Source organism: Balaenoptera borealis, assembly GCF_965194805.1.
Source record: "Balaenoptera borealis genome assembly, chromosome: 16".
In the NCBI taxonomy this organism is placed as follows: domain Eukaryota; kingdom Metazoa; phylum Chordata; class Mammalia; order Artiodactyla; family Balaenopteridae; genus Balaenoptera; species Balaenoptera borealis.
In genome coordinates, this window is record NC_138872.1 from 29,914,276 (window position 1) to 29,935,486 (window position 21,211).

Here is a 21,211-nt window from a genome sequence, read left to right on the forward strand (position 1 = left end):
AAGCACCCGGCCACCGGCCAGCTCACCTTATCCAGGGAGGGCGTTCCCTCCTGTCACTGGATCCTCTCCATTGTGCTGGTTTACAACATCCTGAGGGACACTGGATGTTTGTAAGCAGATACCCATAGCTAATTATATAGAGATATGTTTTTTTAATTGGGGAGCTAAATTAACAAGGTGATCCAAGTAGTTTCCCCATTAATGAGGGGTTTTGAGACAAAAGGACCATCAGATTTGGATGCCTGTGACTTTTGTTGAAATCGCACGTCATTTTGTTGTTGTTGCATTGGATTTTAGGGTTTTATTTTCTCAGATCGAGCCACACCCATGAAAGAGAATTACTACAGAGCTTACTACCCTTAACCTTAGCAATAGAAATATTCATCATCGTGGTAAAATACCACTCCAATATTATTACTCTTCAGAGCAATGTTTATTTATGTTGAGTTGAATGTCCAATAAATGTAACTCAGGTATTAATTAGCTAGATCCTGTGTTGAGCAGAATGAAAAAAAAGAAAAAGAATATTTTATGAAAAGTTAAAAGATGTGTTTTTGCACCCCCTGATTTGGTCTCACTGTCCTCAAAGTAGATTGCTTTTCTTAAAACTTGTAAATATGTGAAATCAAGAGATTTCACCTTATAGTCATGGTGAAATCACCACAAAGAAAAGACAACTCTTGAGGCAACACTCAAGGGCAAAAGAGAGAAGGAATCCTCCCAGAGGCTAGAAGGATCTCCTCAGACACCAGCCCCCACGTGACGATTCGGGATGCAGTTCCTTCCCGTGGATGGAGTGTTGACCTCTGCCTTGCCACGTCTCCCCAAGTAAGGAGCAGAGCTTGTCTTCTTACAGGGCTTCTTGGGATGGTATCAGGTACACCACCTCCTCATCCTCTGAAGAAACCTGCCACCTAGGCCAGTGGAGTTGTGTGCCCGAGTCCTCGTGTACCCACCGTCCTGGAGAAGTGGCAAAGATGCAAGGAGAATATAAGCCAGAATCAGACATCTGGCAAAATGTTGACCATCTCAAGTGGACTCGGAATCTCCACAGGAAAGGAGTATAAAGAATGTGGACACCAGTGTAACTATAATACCCAAGCCAGACACCTGGAAAGATCTTCCACAGCCATGGCTGCCCCACCTGCCCTGCAACTACCAGAGGCCCCAGGCAGGATACCTATTCTCTCCTGCTGGTGGCTGGAGTCGGATATTGTTTTCAGATACTCCATATCCAACGGCTGGATTTCCTCAAGGATGGCAAAACTTTTAGAATTCAGTGACTCGGCGTCACAGAGGTCATATAACTCACCTGCTTCTAACCCTCTGTTTGTCTGAGAGTCTTGTGCCCTTGCTCAAAACCCTTCAGGGTGCTGTATCCTTGAAATATGATTGCAAGTCTCCTCCACAGTCTGCCCAGCCTGTCCATCAGCCTCACCCTCCTCCTGGCCTCACCTCACACTTACCCAGCAACACCACCAAAGGACACGTGGCAGACTTCTTGCCCTGTCCTTGCTGTTACCTCAGCCCAAGATACCCTCCTCACGTTTAAAACTCAATTCAGCACGCCGCTTCCTGGGGGGGGGGGGGTCCCCTGATCCCTCCCTACAAACAAGACGGGGTACCTCCTTTTTTCTAGCATTGTGGAGGGTCAAGGGCTGCCTCACACTTGCGGGAACACAGGGGAGGGAGAGAGATTCAAGTCGCCAAGTGTGACCAGTACAATCAAAGAGTTGTGGCAAGTGGATTGGGGGTGACACCGAGCAGGGCCTGTGGGGCTCCTGGGCACAAAGCCCTTCTGTGTCCCCCACTTCTCTGATTACAGGAAAGAGGCTTCATTCAGCCTCCATGACCTTCCCTGAGTTCCAACGAGCAGATTCAAGCAGTTGTTAATTAGGGAAGGGAGGGGATGCGAGACCAGGGAGGAACAAACAGTCAAGAGAAACAACAGTGCAGCCTTGGGACAGGGTCCTGGTGCCCCATCAGGGGAGACACACAATATCTGTGAGCTGTTTCCCAGATACTGACACCCCCACCAGGTGAGAGACGTTAACGGTTAACAAAGGTGTGCTGCCCACATCCAGACCCCAGACGGGTTGGAACCAGAAGGTTGATGATGCTGACTCTCACTTACCTCACCACCAGCCAATCAGAATAATGTCCATGAGCTGATCATGCCCTCTTTGAACCATTACTATAAAATTTCTCACTACCCTCTCCAAGTGGGGACACGCAGTTTTGAGGGCATTAGCCCGCTGTGGCCCCCTTGGCCTGGCAAAGCAATAAAGCTATTCTTTTCTACTTCACCCAAAATTCTGTCTCCGAGATTTAATTTAGCATCAGGGTACAGAGGCTGGATTCAGCTTCAGAGACTGGTTTGGATGGATGCAAATGACCAAAACTTGTGTGTGTGGCTGACCACCTGGGAAGGAGCACTCTGGGTGCTTCTGATGGTGAGCCTTCTGTGTCTGTGAAGCTTTCAGAAATAGGCACCAGAATGAACTCTCCCCAAAGCCAGTGTGTATGTGAGTGAAAAGAGCAGCTTAAAGAGGGATTGAGCTCCCCATCCCTGGAGGTATTGGACTCATGCCCGCAAGAACTCCACTGTCCTCTAGCAGGAGGGAGACAAGGAGAAATCAGTATGGTGGGACATGAAGCCCATGCAGCAGGGCAGCAGGAGGGGGACTGCAGGTGACCCCGAGACTCCCTGGTGTGGCTCCACCTGCTCTAACAAGGTTCTCCCCTGGTTGGGAAGAATGCTACCCACAGCCTAAGAAACATCACTTCGAAGTGGAGAAGCCACTCTGACTGGGCTCGGCTGCAGCTTTTTGGAAGAGCTGTTCTTGGACTCCGGCTTGGGTTGAGTCCAGGTGCTTCCCTGCTGACAGGTGAGCAGAGTTTCTTGGCTGACCTGGCACTGGCCTTGGGATCTTCCTATAACAAGGAAGAGATAAGCCCTCTTTGCACAGCTGCCAAGGGCACAGAGGGGCATGGATAGAGAACATGGAGTGAGGGGAGGTGAACAAGGCCCAGTAGGGCCCAGAGCATGAAGCAGGCACCTCCCATGTGTGGGCAGTGGGATGTGCTCTCCATCTACTGGAGTTCTCTGGCCTGTGCAGGCTCCTTTACCTGCCTTCATCCATTTATCCCTCACAAGTCCCAGAAGGGGTCCTCTTATCCCCAGTTTCCAGATGAGGAAACAGAGGCTCAGGAAGGATAAATAACATGTGTAAGTGATCTTGGAGAGACAGCAATGAGCGGTGGCTTGAAGTGAGATCTTAGTCCCCTGCCCAGGAATTGGACCTGGGCAGCCTGGATGAAAACCAGGAATCCTAGCCACTAGTCCACCAGGGGCTAGAGGCTAGAAGCAAAATTCCCCTGGCCCTTGCCCCCAGTGAAAAATGCATTTCTCAAGGAGGCAAAAACTGTAAAAACAGGTATAAAGTTTATTATTAGAGACACAGCACAAGTGGGAGAGCACACAGAGAAACAGTTTGTTTAGTTAAGACAGAAGCAAGGCAGAGATACACCTGTAGAGAAAGGATGTGGGCATCCTCCCTAATGAGGAGCGTAGTAAAGAAGCGGTTAAGTCATTTATACAGGGCAGTTCTTCTGGGTCTTTGTTTACCTTTGGCCAATTATCTGGTTTCTGTTTCCACACCTGCCCTGCCCTAGGACCCTCCCCAACATGCATGCACAACTTTTTTCCAAGATGGATTACAGCCTAGAGGCCTATGGGACGGCCTTGGTATCACCTATTCTGGGGTGGTGTCCCCTCCTTTTTAACCCCTGAGGAGCCTTCCTGCACATGTGCAGTGTCTCCCTTGCCCCAAGGATGGGAAATATGGGACCTCTTGATCCTTTACTCAAACAGGGTTTAGCCCCTCTCTGTTCCTGCCATGACTGTTATCTTAAAGTGTCCTCAGGAGACAAAGCCTGGCTCTCTGCCCTGTTTCCCATCCAAGTACTAACCAGGCCCAACCTTGCTTAGCTTCCAAGATCAGACGAGATCGGATGCATTCAGGGTGGTATGGCCGTAGACTAAAAGTTATGTTTTATGCAGCAGACATACTGAGGACTTCAAGCCCGGAGGCAGCATCTCACGTAACCCTGAGAAAACTGCTCTGAGGAGGCGAGTGGGGTGCCAGACTATATAGGAGTATTGCAACAAAGGTCAGGTAGTCTGAACATCAAAAGATTATTGTTAATTAAAGAAAACCAGATATCTCAAGTTAAGGAATTTAGTGCTTTTCTATGTAGGGGAAGATGCAACGATCTGGGCTCACTGAAATCATTCCTTTGATATGCACCTCAGCTATCTGGGGCCAGTATCCTGTGTTTTCTCATCCTGAGTTCCCTCAGGCTCACTGCTGGGAGTGGCTGCAGTCCCCATGATGGCTGCTAGATGGCAGGTATTCTTTGTTTCTTTCCTGAGTTCCCTCAGGAACTCACGAGCTCAGCGTTGGAGGGCTACAATCACTGATGACTGTGACATCCTTTGTTTATTGATATGGCAGGCAATATTTTATTTCTCAAAGTGGTGCTGGGAAAACTGGACAGCTACATGTAAAAGAATGAAATTAGAACTTTCTCTAACACCACATGCAAAAATAAACTCAAAATGGATTAAAGATCTAAATATAAGACCAGAAACCATAAAACTCCTAGGGGAAAACATAGGCAGAACACTCTGACATAAATCATAGCAATATTTTTTTAGATCTGTCTCTTAAAGCAGAGGAAATAAAAAAAAAAAAACTAAACAAATGGGACCTAATTAAACTTAAAACCTTTTGCACTGCAAAGGAAACCATCAACAAAATGAAAAGACAAACTACAGAATGGGAGAAAATATTTCCAAATGATATGACTGATAGGGGGTTAATATCCAAAATATATAAACTGCTCATACAACTCAACAACAACAACAAAACAAATAACTCGATTAAAAAATGGACAGAAGACCTGAACAGACATGTTTCCAGAGAGGACATGCAGATGGCCAACAGGCACATGAAAAGATGCTTAGCATCGCTAATCCTCAGGGAAATGCAAATCAAATCACCATGAGATATCCCTTCACACCTGTCAAAATGGGTATCATCAAAAGAATACAAACAACAAATGTTGGCAAGGATGTGGGAAAAAGGGAACCCTCATACACTGTTGGTGAGAATGTAAATTGGTGCAGCCACTGTGGAAAACAGTATGGAGGTTTCTCAAAAAACTAAAAATAAAACTACCATATGACCCAGCAATTCCACTCCTGGGTATTTATCTTAAAGAAACAAAAACACTAATTCAAAAAGATACATGTACCCCAATGTCCATCACAGCATTATTTACAACTGCTAAGATATGAAAGTAACCTAAGTGTCCAACAACAGATGAATGGACAAAGAAGATGTGGTATATATATATACAACGGAATACTACTCAACCATAAAACAAATGAAATTTTGCCATTTGCAGCAACATGGATGGACTTGGAGGGATGCTAAGTGAAATAAGTCGAACAGAAATATATATAAGTCAGATATATGATATCACTTATATGTGGAATCTAAAAAACACAACAAATGTGAATATAACAGAAAAAGAAACAGACTCACAGATATAGAGAACAAATTAGTGGTTACCAGGGGACGCTGAGGGCTGTGATTACCTTTCAGAGGGTTCCTCTGAAAGTCTGGTCATGGTTTTCAGTGCAGCCAAATCTGCCTTTTTTGAAACCAGGCAGCAGTGGGAAGAGCTGGTGAGTGAGCAGGTATAGTGGGAGCAGGAACAGTTCATCAAAGTGGGCTCAGGACTCCTGCATCAGGATTCAGACCAGGGCTCATGTGAATGCCCAGTGGTAGCCCGGGAATCTGCATTTTAAATAGAAGCCCTGATGATAACTTTCACAAACATCCTAGGATTTCCCTGGTGCCTGTCCCAACCAGTGACTCAAGACAGAAGGAAAGAACCCTGGGATGATCCTCACACCTCCCCTGGCAGGAGTGCAAGTGGCATCATTGCCGGGAGATGAGCCAGCAGCTTCTGGCCCCTCCAGGGCCCCTCGTGTGTAAGTGATGCCTGAAACATGAGGCCACACCGCCTCTTTGCCGGGAAACCTGAGCAGAGGAGTGTGCAGCTGGATTGAAGGGCTGGGAACTCACCGCCTCCTGCCCTGCCTCTCTCCCAAACTTCACCTGCCTCCACATTCAATCTCAAACAAGCCAAGGAGCACTGGCTGCCAGGAAAGGAGACCGGCCACCATGAGGGCCTCAAAACACCCTGGGCCGAAGGTGTGCGTGGATGAGCGAGCCTTGTGAGCCAGCCTGGGGACCAAGCGAGCCCTGCTGACCATGAGCTGCCAGCTAAAGGGCCTTGGGGAGGAAGGTGAGTTTGTCCTCATCTCTGCCCACTCCCAGGTTTCCTGGGCAGCAGGGGATGGGGAAACAGACAGCGCCTTCGAGGCACAGGGACACAGGTTTGAGTGCAGGGCCTGCCACTTGCTGGCTGAGCAGCCTCAGTCTGGTTTTCCAAGCTCTCCCTGCCTCATCTATGAAATGAAGGCAGCCATGGCCCCGTTGCAGGGCTGTTGGAGGGATTAAAAACGACCTGCCCTGTGCCTGCATTAACACTGAGCGGCAGAAGCCATCAGAGCCCGCGGGGCTCTTTCAGCCGCGCCTGTCTTGGTTAGAGTCACCTTTCCTTAGCAATCCCTTCCACAGATTTCTCTGTCTATCTGTCTGTCCGGGGTTGTGGACATGTTCTGACCTCATGACTTTCCACGGTGTCAAAGAAATGTCAGGACTGGGAACCCTGGAGCTTGTTGAGTTAAATAGCTGGAGCCTGGTTCCCTCTGAGGTGCTGTAAACCCTCTGAGGGTCCCCACAGTGAGATGCGGCAGTGCAGGGAAGGGGACTTTCCAGAGGGCAGTGGATCATCCCTTTTGCATCTCTTACAGGAGGAGGTGGCGCGCGGGGGCGGGCGAGGAGCAGCCCTCCTGGCACAGGTGAGATGGGGTGAGGTGTCCTGGGGAGCCCCAAGGCCCAGCCACCCACCCAGCCTTCTCTTCCATTCTCCTGCTTCCCTCCCTCCCTCCCTTTCACCTTAAGGAGCCCTCCCAATGCAGGTAGTTTAACTGGGGAGGAGGCTGAGTGCTGCTCAGAGAGGACCTGCCCTCAGCCACAGGAGTCAAGGGAGAGGCCCAGAGTTAGTGACACTGAGCTGAGCCTCAGGGAGCAGTGAACATTCGCCAGCCTGGGAGGTCGGGCCGTCGTTCCAGGCAGCTGGTAGGAGGTGGAGCCAGAGCTCACACCCAGGCCACCTGACTCCAGAGGGCACACCCTTACCCTCCACAAAATACCAGCAGTGGTGGGTCACCTTCCCATCGGGAATGCAGACACAGCTCCCCTGTGAGCCAGTGAAGGCTTTACCTGGAGGGGGCGACCTGCTGCACAAGGAGCTGAAGAGCCAGCGGAAGTAACGGGGGAAGACCATCCACTGCCAGGAGGGCAGGAGCCACATGAACGGTCGGGCATCCTGCACTTCAGGTCAGGAGACATGTGGTCACGGTGCCCTTCTCTCCTCCTCGCATCCCAGGCAGGGCCCTGCTTATAGGTGAGGAAGCAGAATCTCAGGAGGTGATGGACTTCTTGGTGGGCGTGGGGGTGCTGGGAGAGATCCTCTTACCTCATTCTGAGAAGGACTTGTCCTGACCCCATGCTGGCACACGGTACGTGGAGGAGCTGGCCCCAGGATCCACCCCATCTGCCCCCTCTGCCTGGCCCTTCCTCTTGCACCTACTGCTCCCCCACTGCCAGGGTTCTGAGCCCTTGGGGAAGCAGCCCCATGATGCGGGGTGTGGGGGGGCACCCAAGAGCAAGATGTGCAGAGGAGCCAGGGCTCTTGGGCAGGCGGGAGGAGCCATGGAGGCACCACTGGCATCTCAACACTCCTTCCTATCCCAGAGCTGCCCCATGGCCACTGTCCCTCCTCCCCACCCCACCTGCCTCCGCATCCAGTCCTCACATCTCTCCAGAGTCTTGGGAGTGAGTGTGAGAAAGTGCACGGTGCTCAGTGGGGCTGGACGAGGACCTGTCCTCGAGGAGGGTCAGCTCCCTTGGTGACACTGTGTGTAGGATGCTCGGGTCTGGTCCTCCACATTCCATTTCCCTGCTGTCTTCCAGGTGCTGTCCCATCTGCACCCATCCTGACTCCCCCTCCGCCACCCCTGAAGGGGTGGGCCTTGTGGGGGTCACCTGTGGGTGAATGGTCCTTGAGCAGGACTGAAATGGAAAGTCATTTTGCCTAAAACACAAACCTTTTTCTACTGAAATATGCCACGTACACACCCCTCCTCCCCCCCACCCCTTGCCATCTTCCCTTCTGCATAGAAAAGAGGAAGTGAGTCAAAATTTTAACTTCAGGGACCCAAATGGTCAAGGGATGCAGTGAAGTTCAATAATGGGAATCCGCTAAATGAACTGGAGCACAATTACATAAAGATTTCTATTTTAAATCTCCTGTGGAGTCACCTCTGAGGGGCCTAAATCCTATACCTTCAGCTTATGTTCTACAAGAAGGAAAAAAATGTCTGAGAATACAAAGTTTGTTTCTCAAAATAATTACAATTTTTTATTCCATTAGTTGAAAAGGAGGATCAGAATTCTCCCTCCTCTTGTATCATTTGGTGAACATACTTAACTGTTAAGAGTTGGAGGGTGAGCCAGACCCACTGGGTCTTCCAGCTTCTCTATTTTCCCTTCAGCCTATTTTTCGCTCTGAATTTTCTGACTTGAGTCAGGTGCATAAACGTGAGGAAGCCTGTTAAGTGTAAACGAGTGCATTCGGGGCTTGGAAGTCTTCCTAATGTGACAGCTGCCTTCCTAGCTCCTAAATTATGCATTACGTGGAGTCTGTTGAAAACTGACTATGAAAGAAAAACTAAAAAAGCAGCTTGCTTTCTGTGTAAAAGAGGTTGGGGAAGATTGAAAGGGAAATTCTGGCTTGCTTTCCACATTCCACATGAATTCCATTCAGTTGGGAAATGAGATTACAACAGGAATTACAGCTTGGAAAAAATATGCGAACCACCAAGTTACATCTACAGTGCTTGGAAGAATGCCTGGTACAGTTCATTACCAAAGAGAAAACTGTTTCTTAGCTGACTGAGGATACACAGTTCAAAAGAGGTTACAAACCTATATTGCCTTTCTTACTCAGTCTTGTCAAGCAATATGGAACTGGTCTTTGATGACCATGAGACCCTTCTCCTTAATCCCTTGCCCACCCTCTCTGTTCCTCTGCTCTCTCTGAGAGCCTAGCTCAGTTCTAGAGCTCTTCCCTGGGATCACAGCTGTGGTGGCACACACTTTTTCACACTTGCTCCCATGTCTTTGGAGGAAGGAGATTTGTTTCTGGCCAAAGCCTTTCAGACCATGGGAAAGAGCATCTGTAGGACAAACCCATCTTTCATGGCTAATACTGAACAGCTTCCTAACTTGGATGAGTTATTATCACACTTAAATAATTTGTTGTTACATTGTCTTACCAAAACCCTCTTCCCATAGGAGGTGAGAAGGAGAAGACGTTAGGGTAGGAGCGGGTGAAGAAAACCTACCCTGCCACACATGCAATCACCTGTCTTTGAGTCTGTAACTAGCACTCAGTACTTTTCAGTGTACTTACACCAGGTGTCTCATCAGACCCCGCAGTCATCGCAGCAATTGGAAACCAAGTCCCAAAGACGTGGAGATTGTTAATGGTGGAGTCAGACCCTTGCTTGATGCCTCTTCTTGCCTTCACAACAAGTGAAGCAACCACAACAAACATGCTCATAGAGTCTGCCCCACAGTGACTGGGAACCACTGTCCTCACCCTCAACAGCCTCTTCAATGCTGCTAGCATCATCCTTTGATGCAGATCACATCCGGTCGATGCTCCAGTATTACACTCTCTCCCTCCAGATTTCCCCCTGCTCCCCAAGGGTATGCACTACTCTCTGGGCAACTTCCTCTCTCCATGCTCCCTGCCCCAGCACCAACCATACCCGAGACTCGACTCTGCCCTGGTCACCCATGCCCCAGACCTCTTGGCATTTTCACTGGAGCCCTTCAAGCCCCCATTTCCTTTGCCCAGAATCCCCCCACCTCACTACCACCACTACCCCTCTCTATCTCCACCCCTTTCTTCTCTTGCCAAACTCATGTTCATCCTTTAAGACTCAGAGGAAACATCAGTTCTTTGTGAAGCATTTCCAACCATCCCAACCATAATTCATCACTCTCCCTCTGTAGTTCCAAGATCTTTTTTTCTTTAGTCCACCTTTCATTCCTTCTTTTAAAAAAAAATACGTTTATCTAAGTTTTTGCAAGAGCTGGCTCCCTAAGTATCACCAACACAGCCTGTTGATAAGACAAAGCCGATTTATTGCTTACAGCAAGCTAAGTCTTGACAATATCTCAGAGAGGGGAAGGTAAGTCAGAATTTATTAAGAAATGAAAGTTTGATTTAGGATAGGACTTTCAAAGTGATGGCTTGATTAGGATTGGGTAAGAATCACAATATAACAATCCACAATAAACAGCAAGGCCAGGATTTTGAAGCAAAGCATTGAAAAAAATCTTAGGGAGCAAATTAGAGTCTGTTATGCTTTCCATTGCAGAGCTGATGGGTCTTTGGGAAAATTCTGTAATGAGCAATCATTTGCTGGTCAGGAGATTCCTGGAAAAATAAAGTCATGCTAATGAAGACAGAGGCATAGCACAACATCGTCTTCATATAGACACTAAGGTGTAATTGGGCTTCTCCATGTCCAGGCTGAATGTGGGGAAATGGCTTCAGTTCTCAGTTTGTCTTTGTGGTCATTCTTCATCCTGAGCTGAAGGACTGACCATCAATATCTGAGAGTATCAATTCAGATCTTCACTGCTGTTTGAGGTGTCATAATCGCATGTCAATTGTCTGCTGAAAAGTTGTTTCTGCTGGTGGTCCTTTCAACCTGTGTATCAACCTGTGTATCAGGTTTTCCAGTTCTTTTTGATGGATGACCCTTTGCTGGATCATTTGACGCACAGCAGCTGTGTAATAGAATTCAAAACTCTGGAGATCACACATCTGAACAAGGGAATGCAGACAAATACTAAGAGGATTATGACCAGAGTTTACATAGCCCAGTTTTCAGCCAGGAGCCAGGAGTGCCCAGACTGAACAAGAAAACAGATCTCATGCCCAATCTGAGGTGTCCACAGAACTACATATGGGGTCATTAGACATATTACCCAGTTTTATGATATCTTCATTTACTACCTGGATCTTTTTAGTAATGTTAAAGATCTCTGAGAGGTCTGCAGGAATGTGAGTACAACATTCTTCCCCTGAAACAACTCATATTACCCTTGAGAGGTCAATATTATATCTAAAGCAGCTCTGTTCTGAACCTCTAAGGAAATATATTCTACGGCCTTAGTGGCATTGCCTGAGTCCGACTGCTTTTTTCTCTCAATCATAAGGTTCACCCTACTATCTGGGCCTCTTGTAAAGTATGAAATGAAGAGTCCTGAGGAGAGAAGAAAGAAATCCAGAATTCCCCTAGAGTAGTTAGGGTTTCAGTTCTGGAATCAGGTCCAGTTTTTCTCCTTTTTCAATGAAACTATCTGCTGATCTCTTTTTCCTAGAGGACAAACCAATGGGCCAAAATGGAGCCTGGGTAATGTCAGAGGCAATATTGAGAGTCGGTATTAGTACACCAACGTAATAAGTTCCTGTCCAATTTGTGGGTAGTAGCTAGCAGGCTTCTGTGCCAGATTCAATACCAGTCATTGAGGGCCACCAGTGACCTGGTTTTGGCCAACTGATTTCTTACAAGGAACTGGGACCGAGGGAAGCTGGTTGGCTCCCAAGGCTCCTTTTTGCTCCTTTTAGTTGTTTCTGTAGCACACAAAACAAACACAATTAAGGCGATCTAAAAGTTTTGAACAGAATGTCTATAATAATTAAGCATGTCTTTATAGACAATGAACATTATATCAGATTTATAAAGATGGTTAAACAGATAAAGATATCTTGAGGGGTAAAACAATTTTAAAAAGACATATACATAATATACCAAAACATACCAAGCATGTAAGAAAAATATATCAAGACTATATCAAGTAAAGAGATTCGGTAGATCTGGAGTAGGTCCTCAGTATGCGTATGTTAATAAAACTCCATAGGTAAGTTTGATGTTCATCTCCAGTTGAACAGCACTGGCCTTAAAAATACTAGATTCAAATTTTAAAAGATTGTTATCAAATAAACATTTTAAATGATAACTGAATTATGACTGATAATTATAGTGCTGCCTAACATGAGAAAATCATCATCAGGACTCTGATAAATAGAAACCAATCCTGGCAGCAAAGGCATTGAAAAATCTCTAGGAGCAGCCCATAGAGCATACAATTGCTGAAATATTTAACATTTGACCTATAGCAGTTTAACCCAGAAAAGGCTAAGCATCTCTTCTGATTTGACACCACTTCCCATGAAACTCCAACAGTAACATATCAAATAACCCTAATTGCTTCTGGCACCCTCTTTTTTAAGAGGTGGAAAAACAAATCTTTGTGACTTCCCAGGGCTCTCTAGGAAATCACAAAGAAAGTTTTAGATACAAAAGATATTCTGAAAGTTATTTTACTTCATTTTACACTTACAAGTCAATCTTAGAAACAAAAATGAAATCAAAATTTTTCAGATTTGATGGGAATTCCCTGGCGATCCAGTGGTTAGGACTTGGCGCTTTCACTGCAGTGGCCTGGGTTCAATCCCTGGTTGGGGAACTGAGATCCTGCAAGCCATGCAGCACGGCCAAAAAAAAAAAAAGTGTTCAGATTTGAACACAAGATAGGATCATGGATGCCTCAGAAACAATATTTGGCTACTCATTTGAAAGTGACAAAAAAACTTTAAAAAACATACTTAGAGGGTAACATGATCACCTACCAAGAACTTCATAAGTGAGGAAGCTTTGTTTTCCTAAATAATCAAAGCCATAATAAAGCCAACACAAAACACAAAAAAATATTGTGGGAAGACTCAGAACCTTTGCTATATAAGCAGATAAAGGATGGGGGTGCTTTATATCGTAAATGAAGGCAACTAACAGTAAACTATAAAAATAAACAGAAACAAGCACATCGAAACTGAGCAGATTTTGTTAGGATTTTAACAGGTTTCATAGCTTCTCAGACTCATTATTTATTCATCTATAATCCAAGGCCAGTAAAATTCCCTTTCCATGAACCTTCTGCTATTTTCTATATCCATTCAGGTTTTGTCCTTCACCATGCTCCATTCACTCTGCAACAGCCTGTCATTTCATTTTAGGACAAACCTATTCCTTTTCCCTTAACAAAAACACATTTTTTACTTTGCATACAAAGTTGTACCTTTCTGTCAAGACTAATCATAGTAGAGTCTCACTGAATTATAACCCTTAACTAAAGGAACTTCTATCTCACAGAATAAGCTGGGAAGATGGATAATTGTCAGCTGTCACACATCAGCATTTTAGACTAGCAGAACTCATGAGTACACATAACACAACGTTCTGCAAACAAACACAACCCACACATAATTTTTCAAAGGGACAGAAATGTACATGTTCATTTACAGACACAAGGATATTACTTCTAGGTAGCATATTTTTTAAAAAGAAGCAAAAGGATACAAACAAAATCTTGCTTAGTAATCAATGTTTCAGAATTTCATCTTACTTAGAAATGATCTAGGCATCCAATGAATACCATTAACTCAATTTAGTATCAGTCCAAAGTTTCAAGATACCTATAAATCTTGGATATTAATCTTGCAGCTGGAATACTATAAAACATAAATATTATGGAAATCAAATGTTCAGAATGATGAATCAATTTAATTAAGCACAAATGTATGTATTTCATAATCTTAAACATTAAGTAGAAGTATCACTAGCATATTTAATCAATGAACCTATAGAAGTTTAGGATACCTAAGTAGAATAAAAGTATAATCTTGTGTTGTATTTAATGCTGAAAAACCAGAGAAGGCATGTTTCTTTTTATTAAACCAGACATAATAAACTAGTTCATTTGCCAAATTTTTACCAAATTTCAATGATTTTTTGGAATATTTAATTTATATAAACACATTGATATCTTATAAACCAATCAAATGAGCTCCTTTAATCTTTAGAGAAACTTCTCCTTGAGATGTCCCTTGGAGCATATCATTGATCAATGATTTCATTTTTTAATAGATTTTATCTTTTAGAATAATTTTAGATTTACAGGAAAATTGCACAGAATATACAGAGTTCCCATATATAATCTTCTTTCCTCCTCTCACCCCAGCTTTCCCTGTTATTAACATCTTGCATTAGTGTGTTATATTTGTTACAATTGATGAACCAATACTGATGCATTATTATTAACTGAAGTCTACAGTTTACATTAGGGTTCACTCCTTGTGTTGTACATTCTATGGGTTTTTTTCCTTTTTTTAAAATTGAAGTATAAAAAAATCTATGGGTTTTAACAAATCCACCATTACAGTGTCATACAGAATAATGTGCCTTAAAAGTGTCCCTCTCCTTTCCCCTGCCCTCCTGGAAACTACTGATCTTTTATCGTCGCCATAGTTTTGCCTTTTCCAGAAGGTCATATGGTTGCAGTCATACAGTATGTAGCCTTTTCAAACTGTCTTCTTTCAGTTAGGAATACGAATTGAAGTTTCCTCCTTGTTGTTTTTTTTTTTTTTTTTTTTTTTGGCCGCGCTGCATGGCGTGCAGGACAGATTCCCCCACCAGGGATCAAACCCGCGCCCCCTGGAGTGGAAGCGTGGAGTCTTAACCCCTGGACCGCCAGGGAGGTCTCGGTTCTGCCATGTTTTTTCATGGCTTGATAGCTCATTTCATTTTAACACTGAGTAATATTCCACTGTCTGTATGCATCACAGCTTGTTTATGCAGTCACCCATTGAAGGACATCTTGGTTGCTTCCAATTTTTGGCAAATATAAATAAAGCTGATATAAATATTTTTAGGTTTTTTTTGTGTGGACCTAAGTTTTCAATTCATTTGGGTAAACACTTAGGAGTGCAATTGCTGCATCATAGGGTAAACCTATGTTGAGCATCTTAAGAAACTGCCAAACTGTCTTTCAAAGTGGCTGTACAATTTTGTATTCCTATTAGCAATAAATGATAGTTGTGGCCGTTCTACATCCTCACCAGCAATTGGTGCTGTTAGTCTACTGAATTTTAGTCATTCTGGTAGCTGTGTACTAGTATCTTCTTGTTTTAATTCGCAGTTCCCTGATGACATGTGATAACATCTTTTCATATGCTTATCTCCTATCTGTATATTTTCTTTGGTTAAGTATCTGTTCAGATATTTTGTCCACTTTTTTTATTGAGTTTTTCTTACTGTTGAGTTTTAATAGTTCTTTGTATGTTTGTGTACAAGTTCTTTGTTGAATACGTGTTTTACAAATATTTTCTTCCAGCATATGGCTTGTATTTTCATTTTCTTCTTAACAGTGTCTTTTGCAGAGCAGAGCTTTTAAATTTTAATAAAGTCCAACTTATCAAATTTTTCTTTCACAGATCATGCTTTAGGTGTTTTATCTAAAAAGTTTTTTCAAAACCCAAGATCACTTAGATTTTCTCTTATGTTATCTACTAGGAGTTTTATAGTTTTGCATTTTACATTTAGATCTATGATTCATTTTGAGTTTATTTTTTTGAAAGGTATAAGGTCTGTGTCTAGATTTTTTTTTTTCTTGACATATGATGTGATGTTCAGTTGTTCCAGTACCATTTGGTGAGTTGCCTTTCCTCCTTTGTCAAAGATCAGTTGGCTATATTTGTCTGAGTCTACTCCTGGGCTCTCTATTCTGGTCCATTGATCTATTTGTCTATTCTTTCACTGATATCACACTGCCTTGTTACTGTAGCTTTATAGTAAGTCTTGAAGTCGGGTAGTGTCAGTCCTTCAACCTTGTTCTTCTCTTATTTTGGCTCTTCTGGATCTTTTGCTATTCCATATAAACTTTAGAATAAATTTATCAAAATTCACAAAATGACTCATTGAGATTTTGATTGGGACTGTGTTGAATCTACTGATGAAACTGGGAAGAGTTGACATCTCAGTAATATTGAGGTTTCTTATCCATGAACATAAAATAGCTCTCCATTTATTCAGATATTTGATTTCTTTCATCAGAGTTTTGTAGTTTTCCTCATATAGACCTTACATAGTTTGTTAGATTTATACCTAAGTATTTCATTTTTTGGTACTAATGTAAATGATGTTTTGTTTTTAATTTCAATTCCAATTTTCTCATTGCTGGTATATAGGACTTTGGCATGTTAAATTTTTTTTTTTAAAGCAGCAATAAATATTTATCATTGCATACAGTTTCTGTGGGTCAGAAATCTGAGGATGGTTAGCGATATGGTTCTGACTCCTGACCTCTCAAGAGGGAGTGGGTGAGTTGGTGGCTGGGGCTGCAGTCTCATCTGAAGGCTTGGCTAGGGCTGGAGGATCTGCTCCAGTCACATGGTTGTTGGCAAGATGATGCTGAGGCATCAATGGCAGGAGGCCTCAGTTCCTCCCCACATCGACGTCCCCCTAGGGCTGCTTGAGCTTTCTCACAACATGGTGGCCGGCTTCCCTCAGAGCAAATGAGCCGGTTGCTTGGGGGTTCCTCCCATCTTCCTGGGCATCAAGGTCCCCCACCAGCATCCGGAAGGCACCCTAGTTGTGGGGAGATGCAAACTCCACGTCTTCCCACACAGCCATCTTGACTCGCCCCCCACCGCCACCCACCGCGGCACATTAGCTTTGCATTCTGCAGCCTTGCTATAATCACTTTTTAGTTCTAGGAGGGTTTTTTGTGGATTCGTTGAGATTTTCTACATAGATAATAATATAATCTGTAAACAAAGACAGTTTTATTTCTTCCTTTCCAATCAGTATACCTTTTATTTCTTTTTCTTGTTTTATTGCATTAGCTGGGACTTCCAGTAAAATGTTGAATAGGTAAGAGGGAACATCCACATGTTGTTCCCAATCTGAGGGGGAAAGCATATAGTTTCTCACCATTAACTGTGATATTAGCTGTAGGTTTTTTGTAAAAATTCTTTATCAGGTTGAGGAAGTTCCCATCTACTTTTAGTTTGCTGAGAGGTTTTATTATGAATGGGTGTTGTATTTTTTCAAATGCTTTATCTGAATCTATTGATATGATCATATTATATTTTGTCATTATCATGTTGATATGATGGATTATATTAATTGATTTTCTAATATTGAATCAGTCTTGCATACCTGGAATAAATCCCACTTGGTTGTGGTATGTTATTCTTCATATATATATTTTTGTTTTGTTTTGTTTTTTCTTTTGCCATGCCATGCAGCTTGTGAGATCTCAGTTCCCTGACCGTGGATTGAACCCTGGCCATGGCAGTGAAAGCCTGGAATCCTAACGACTAGGCCACCAAGGAACTCTTAATTTGCTAATGTTTTATTGAGGATGTTCATATCTATGTTCATGAGGGATATTGATCTGTAATTTTCCTTCTGTGTAATGTTTTTGTCTAGTTTTGGTATTAGGGTAATGCGAGCTTCATAAAATGAGTTGGGAAGTATTCCCTAACAGAAATTTTATGGAAGAGATTGTAAAGAAATTATATTTCTTGTTTAAACATTTGGTGGAATTCACTAGTGAAACCATCTGGGCCTGGTTTTGGGTTTGTTTGGTTGGTTTTTGGCTTGGGTTTTTTTGTTTGTTTAAGATTAATTGTTGATTCAATTTCTTAAATAGATATAGGCCTATTCAAATTACCTATTTTTTTCTTGTCTGAGTTTTGGTAAATTGTGTCTTTCTAGGAATTTGTCTATTTCATCCAAGCTGTCAGATTTATAAGCATCAAGTTTTTCATAATATTCCTTTACTACCCTTTTAAAGTCCATGGATAATAGTGATGACTACTCTTTCATTTCTGATATTAGAAATTTGTGTTTTCTCACTTTTTTTCCTTGGTTTGCCAGACTAGAGATTTATCAATATTACTGCTCTTTAAAAAAAAAAAAAGCTTTTGGTTTCATATTTTCTCCATTGCTTTCCTGTTTTAAATTTCATTGACGTCTTGTTCTAATTTTCATTATTTCTTTTCTTCTGCTTACTTTGGATTTAATTTGCTCTTCTATTCTAGTTTCACAAGGTGGAAGCTTAGATTATAGATTTTTAAGTGTCTTCTAATGTATGTATTCAGTACTACAATTTCTCTCTAAGCACTCCTTTTGCTGCATCCACAAATTTTGATAAGTTTTATTTTCATTTAAATTTAATTCAAAGTATTTTAAAATTTCTCTTGAGACTTCTTTGTCCCATGTGTTATTTAAAAATGTGTTGTTCCATCTTCAAATATTTTGGTATTTTCCAGTTATTTTTCTGTTACAGATTTCTAGTTTAATTCCATTGTGATCTTACCTCATACTTTGAATAATTTCTATTCTTTTAAATTTGTTAACATATGTTTATGGGCCAGAATGTTGTCTATCTTGGTGAATGTTCCACGTGAGCTCAAGAAGAATGTATGTTCTGCTGTTTTTGGATGAAGTGTTTAATAAATGTCAATTAGATCCAGTTGATTGATGGTGCTGTTCAGTTCAATTATGTCCTTACTGATTTTCTGCCTACTGTATCTTTCAATTACTGATAGAGGTGTGTTGAAGTCTCCAACTATAGTAGTGGATTTGTCCATTTCTCCTTGCAGTTTTATCAGATTTTTGCCTCACATATTTTAGTGCTCTGTTGTTAGGTGCATACATATGAAAGATTATTTTGTCTTCTTGGAGAAATGACCTCTTTATCATTATGTAATGCCCTACTTTATCCCAGGTAATTTTCCTTGCTTTGAAATCTGTTTGTCTGAAATTAGTACAGTTACCCTAGCTTTCTTTTGGTTAGTGTTAGCATGATATTGTTTTCTCCATCCCTTTACTTCTAGTCTATATGTGTCTTTATATTTAAAGTAGATTTCTTTTTTTTTTTAATTTCAATATATTTATTTATCTTTGGCTGCGTTGGGTCTTCGTTGCTGTGTGCAGGCTTTCTCTGGTTGCGTCGAGCGGGGGCTACTCTTCGTTGCGGTGGGCGGGCTTCTCATTGCGGTGGCTTCTCTTGTTGCAGAGCATGGGTTCTAGGTGCGCAGGCTTCAGTAGTTGTGGCATGCGGGCTCAGTAGTTGTGGCTTGTGGGCTGTAGAGCACAGACTCAGTAGTTGTGGCGCACGGGCTTAGTTGCTCCACGGCATGTGGGATCTTCCAGGACCAGGGCTCAAACCCGTGTCCCCTGCACTGCCAGGCGGATTCTTAACCACTGCGACGCCAGGGAAGCCCCCAGAGCTTTCTGAAGTTGTAGCCATTTTCAGAGAGCGTAGACTGCACAGCCGCCTCGAGAGAACTTGACTGAATGGAGAAATCGCCGACGCGAGACGACCGAGCGTGCCTAAAGTAGGTTTCTTGTAGACAACATATAGTTGTCTTTTTTTATCCACTTTGACAATCTCTGTCTTTAATTGCTTCATTTAGACCATTGACATTTAAAGTGATTATTGATATAGTTGGATTAATATTTACCATATTTGTTGCTGTTTTCTATTCACTGCCCTTGTTTTTTGTTCCTATTCTTGTCTTCCACTCTTGTTCTGTGTTTTGTGGTTTTTTGTTTTTTTTTTTTTTCTTTGTTTTGTGGTTTTGATTGAGCATATTATATGATTCCAATTTCTCTCCTTTTTTAGCATATTATAGTAAATACTACATTTTCACTTTTTTTAGTGGTTGCACTAGAGTTTACAGTATACATTAACAACTAAGCCAAGTCCACTTTCAAGTAACACTATACCTCTTCATGGGTAGTGCAGGTACTTTATAACAGAGTGTTCCCAATTCCTCCTTCCCATCCCTTTAACATTGCTGTCATGCATTTCACTTATCCATTAGCTATAGTCATCTAATATATTGTTGTTATTATTACTTTAAAACTCTTATCTGTTAGATTAAGAGTTAGAAACATAAAAGATTTTATATGCCATTTGTTTGTTCCTTCTTGAATGCTCTTTCTTTATGTATATCCCAGTTTCTGACCTACATCATTTTCCTTCTCTCTGAAGAACTTATCATCTCTTTCAAGGCAAGTCTAGTCAATTTTTGTTTGTCTCAGAAAGTCTTTATTTCTCCTTTATGTTTGAAGGATAATTTTGCTGGATACAAAGTTCTAGACTATGGGGTGTTTTTTTTTTCCTTTCAGCACTTTAAAATATTCCACTTCACTCTCTTCTTGCTTGTGTGGTTTCTGAAGAGAAATCATATAATTCTTATCCTTGTTTCTCTAGAGGTAAAATGAGCTTTTTTCTTCCCCCTTCTGTCTTCCTTCAAGATTTTTTCTCTGTCTTTGATTCTCTGTAATTTTAATACAATATACTAGGTGGAGATTTTTTGACATTTGTCCTTGTTGGTGTTCTCTGAGCTTCCTGGATCTGTGGTTTGGTGGCTGTCATTGATTTTAGACAATTTTCAGCCATTATTACTTCAAATATTTCTTCTATTCCTTTCTCTCTTTCTTCTCCTTCTGATATCCCCATTACTCTATGTTACACATTTTGTAATTGTCTCACAGTTCTTTGGATATTTTGTTCTATCTTTTTATCCTTTTTTCTATTTGCTTTTCAGTTTGGGAAGTTTCTATTGACATATCTTCCACTCTACTGATTCTTTACTTGACTATGATCAGTCTACTAATGAGCCCATCAAAGGCATTCTTCATTTCTGTTACAGTGTTTTTGGTTTCTATCATTTCCTTTCAATTCTTCTCTAGAGTTTCAATCTCTCTGCTTACATTACCCATCTGTTTTTGTATGTTGTCCACCTTTTCCATTAGCTCTGTTAGCATATTAATCATAGTTATTTTAAAATCTTGGTCTGATAATTCCAGAACCTCTGCCAGAGGACTCAATTTCCTTTAGTGTCCTTGTTCTTGTCTCTCCTGTTGTTTTGAGTTTCCCTAGGAACTCCTTTTTTTTTTTTGAGTCTGAGCCTTGCATTTCTTTCTGTTGTCATCCCTTGTTATTATACTGGAGTCCTGTTTATGTGGTGGTGAAGTATGGGGCAGGAGAAGTGCTATAATCCTATG

The 21,211-nt window shown here is 42.4% G+C and overlaps 1 protein-coding gene across 1 annotated transcript in view; it reads left to right on the forward strand.

Moving 5' to 3' along the window:
- The first annotated feature begins 7,487 nt into the window (after positions 1–7,487).
- Positions 7,488–21,211, forward strand: part of TMC2 (transmembrane channel like 2) — an 80,760-nt gene continuing 67,036 nt past the window's right edge. The window contains exon 1 of the mRNA XM_082361501.1: positions 7,488–7,541. Within this exon, the coding sequence (XP_082217627.1) occupies positions 7,514–7,541 (28 nt within the window). The 5' untranslated portion in view covers positions 7,488–7,513. The remainder of the gene's footprint in view (positions 7,542–21,211) is intronic.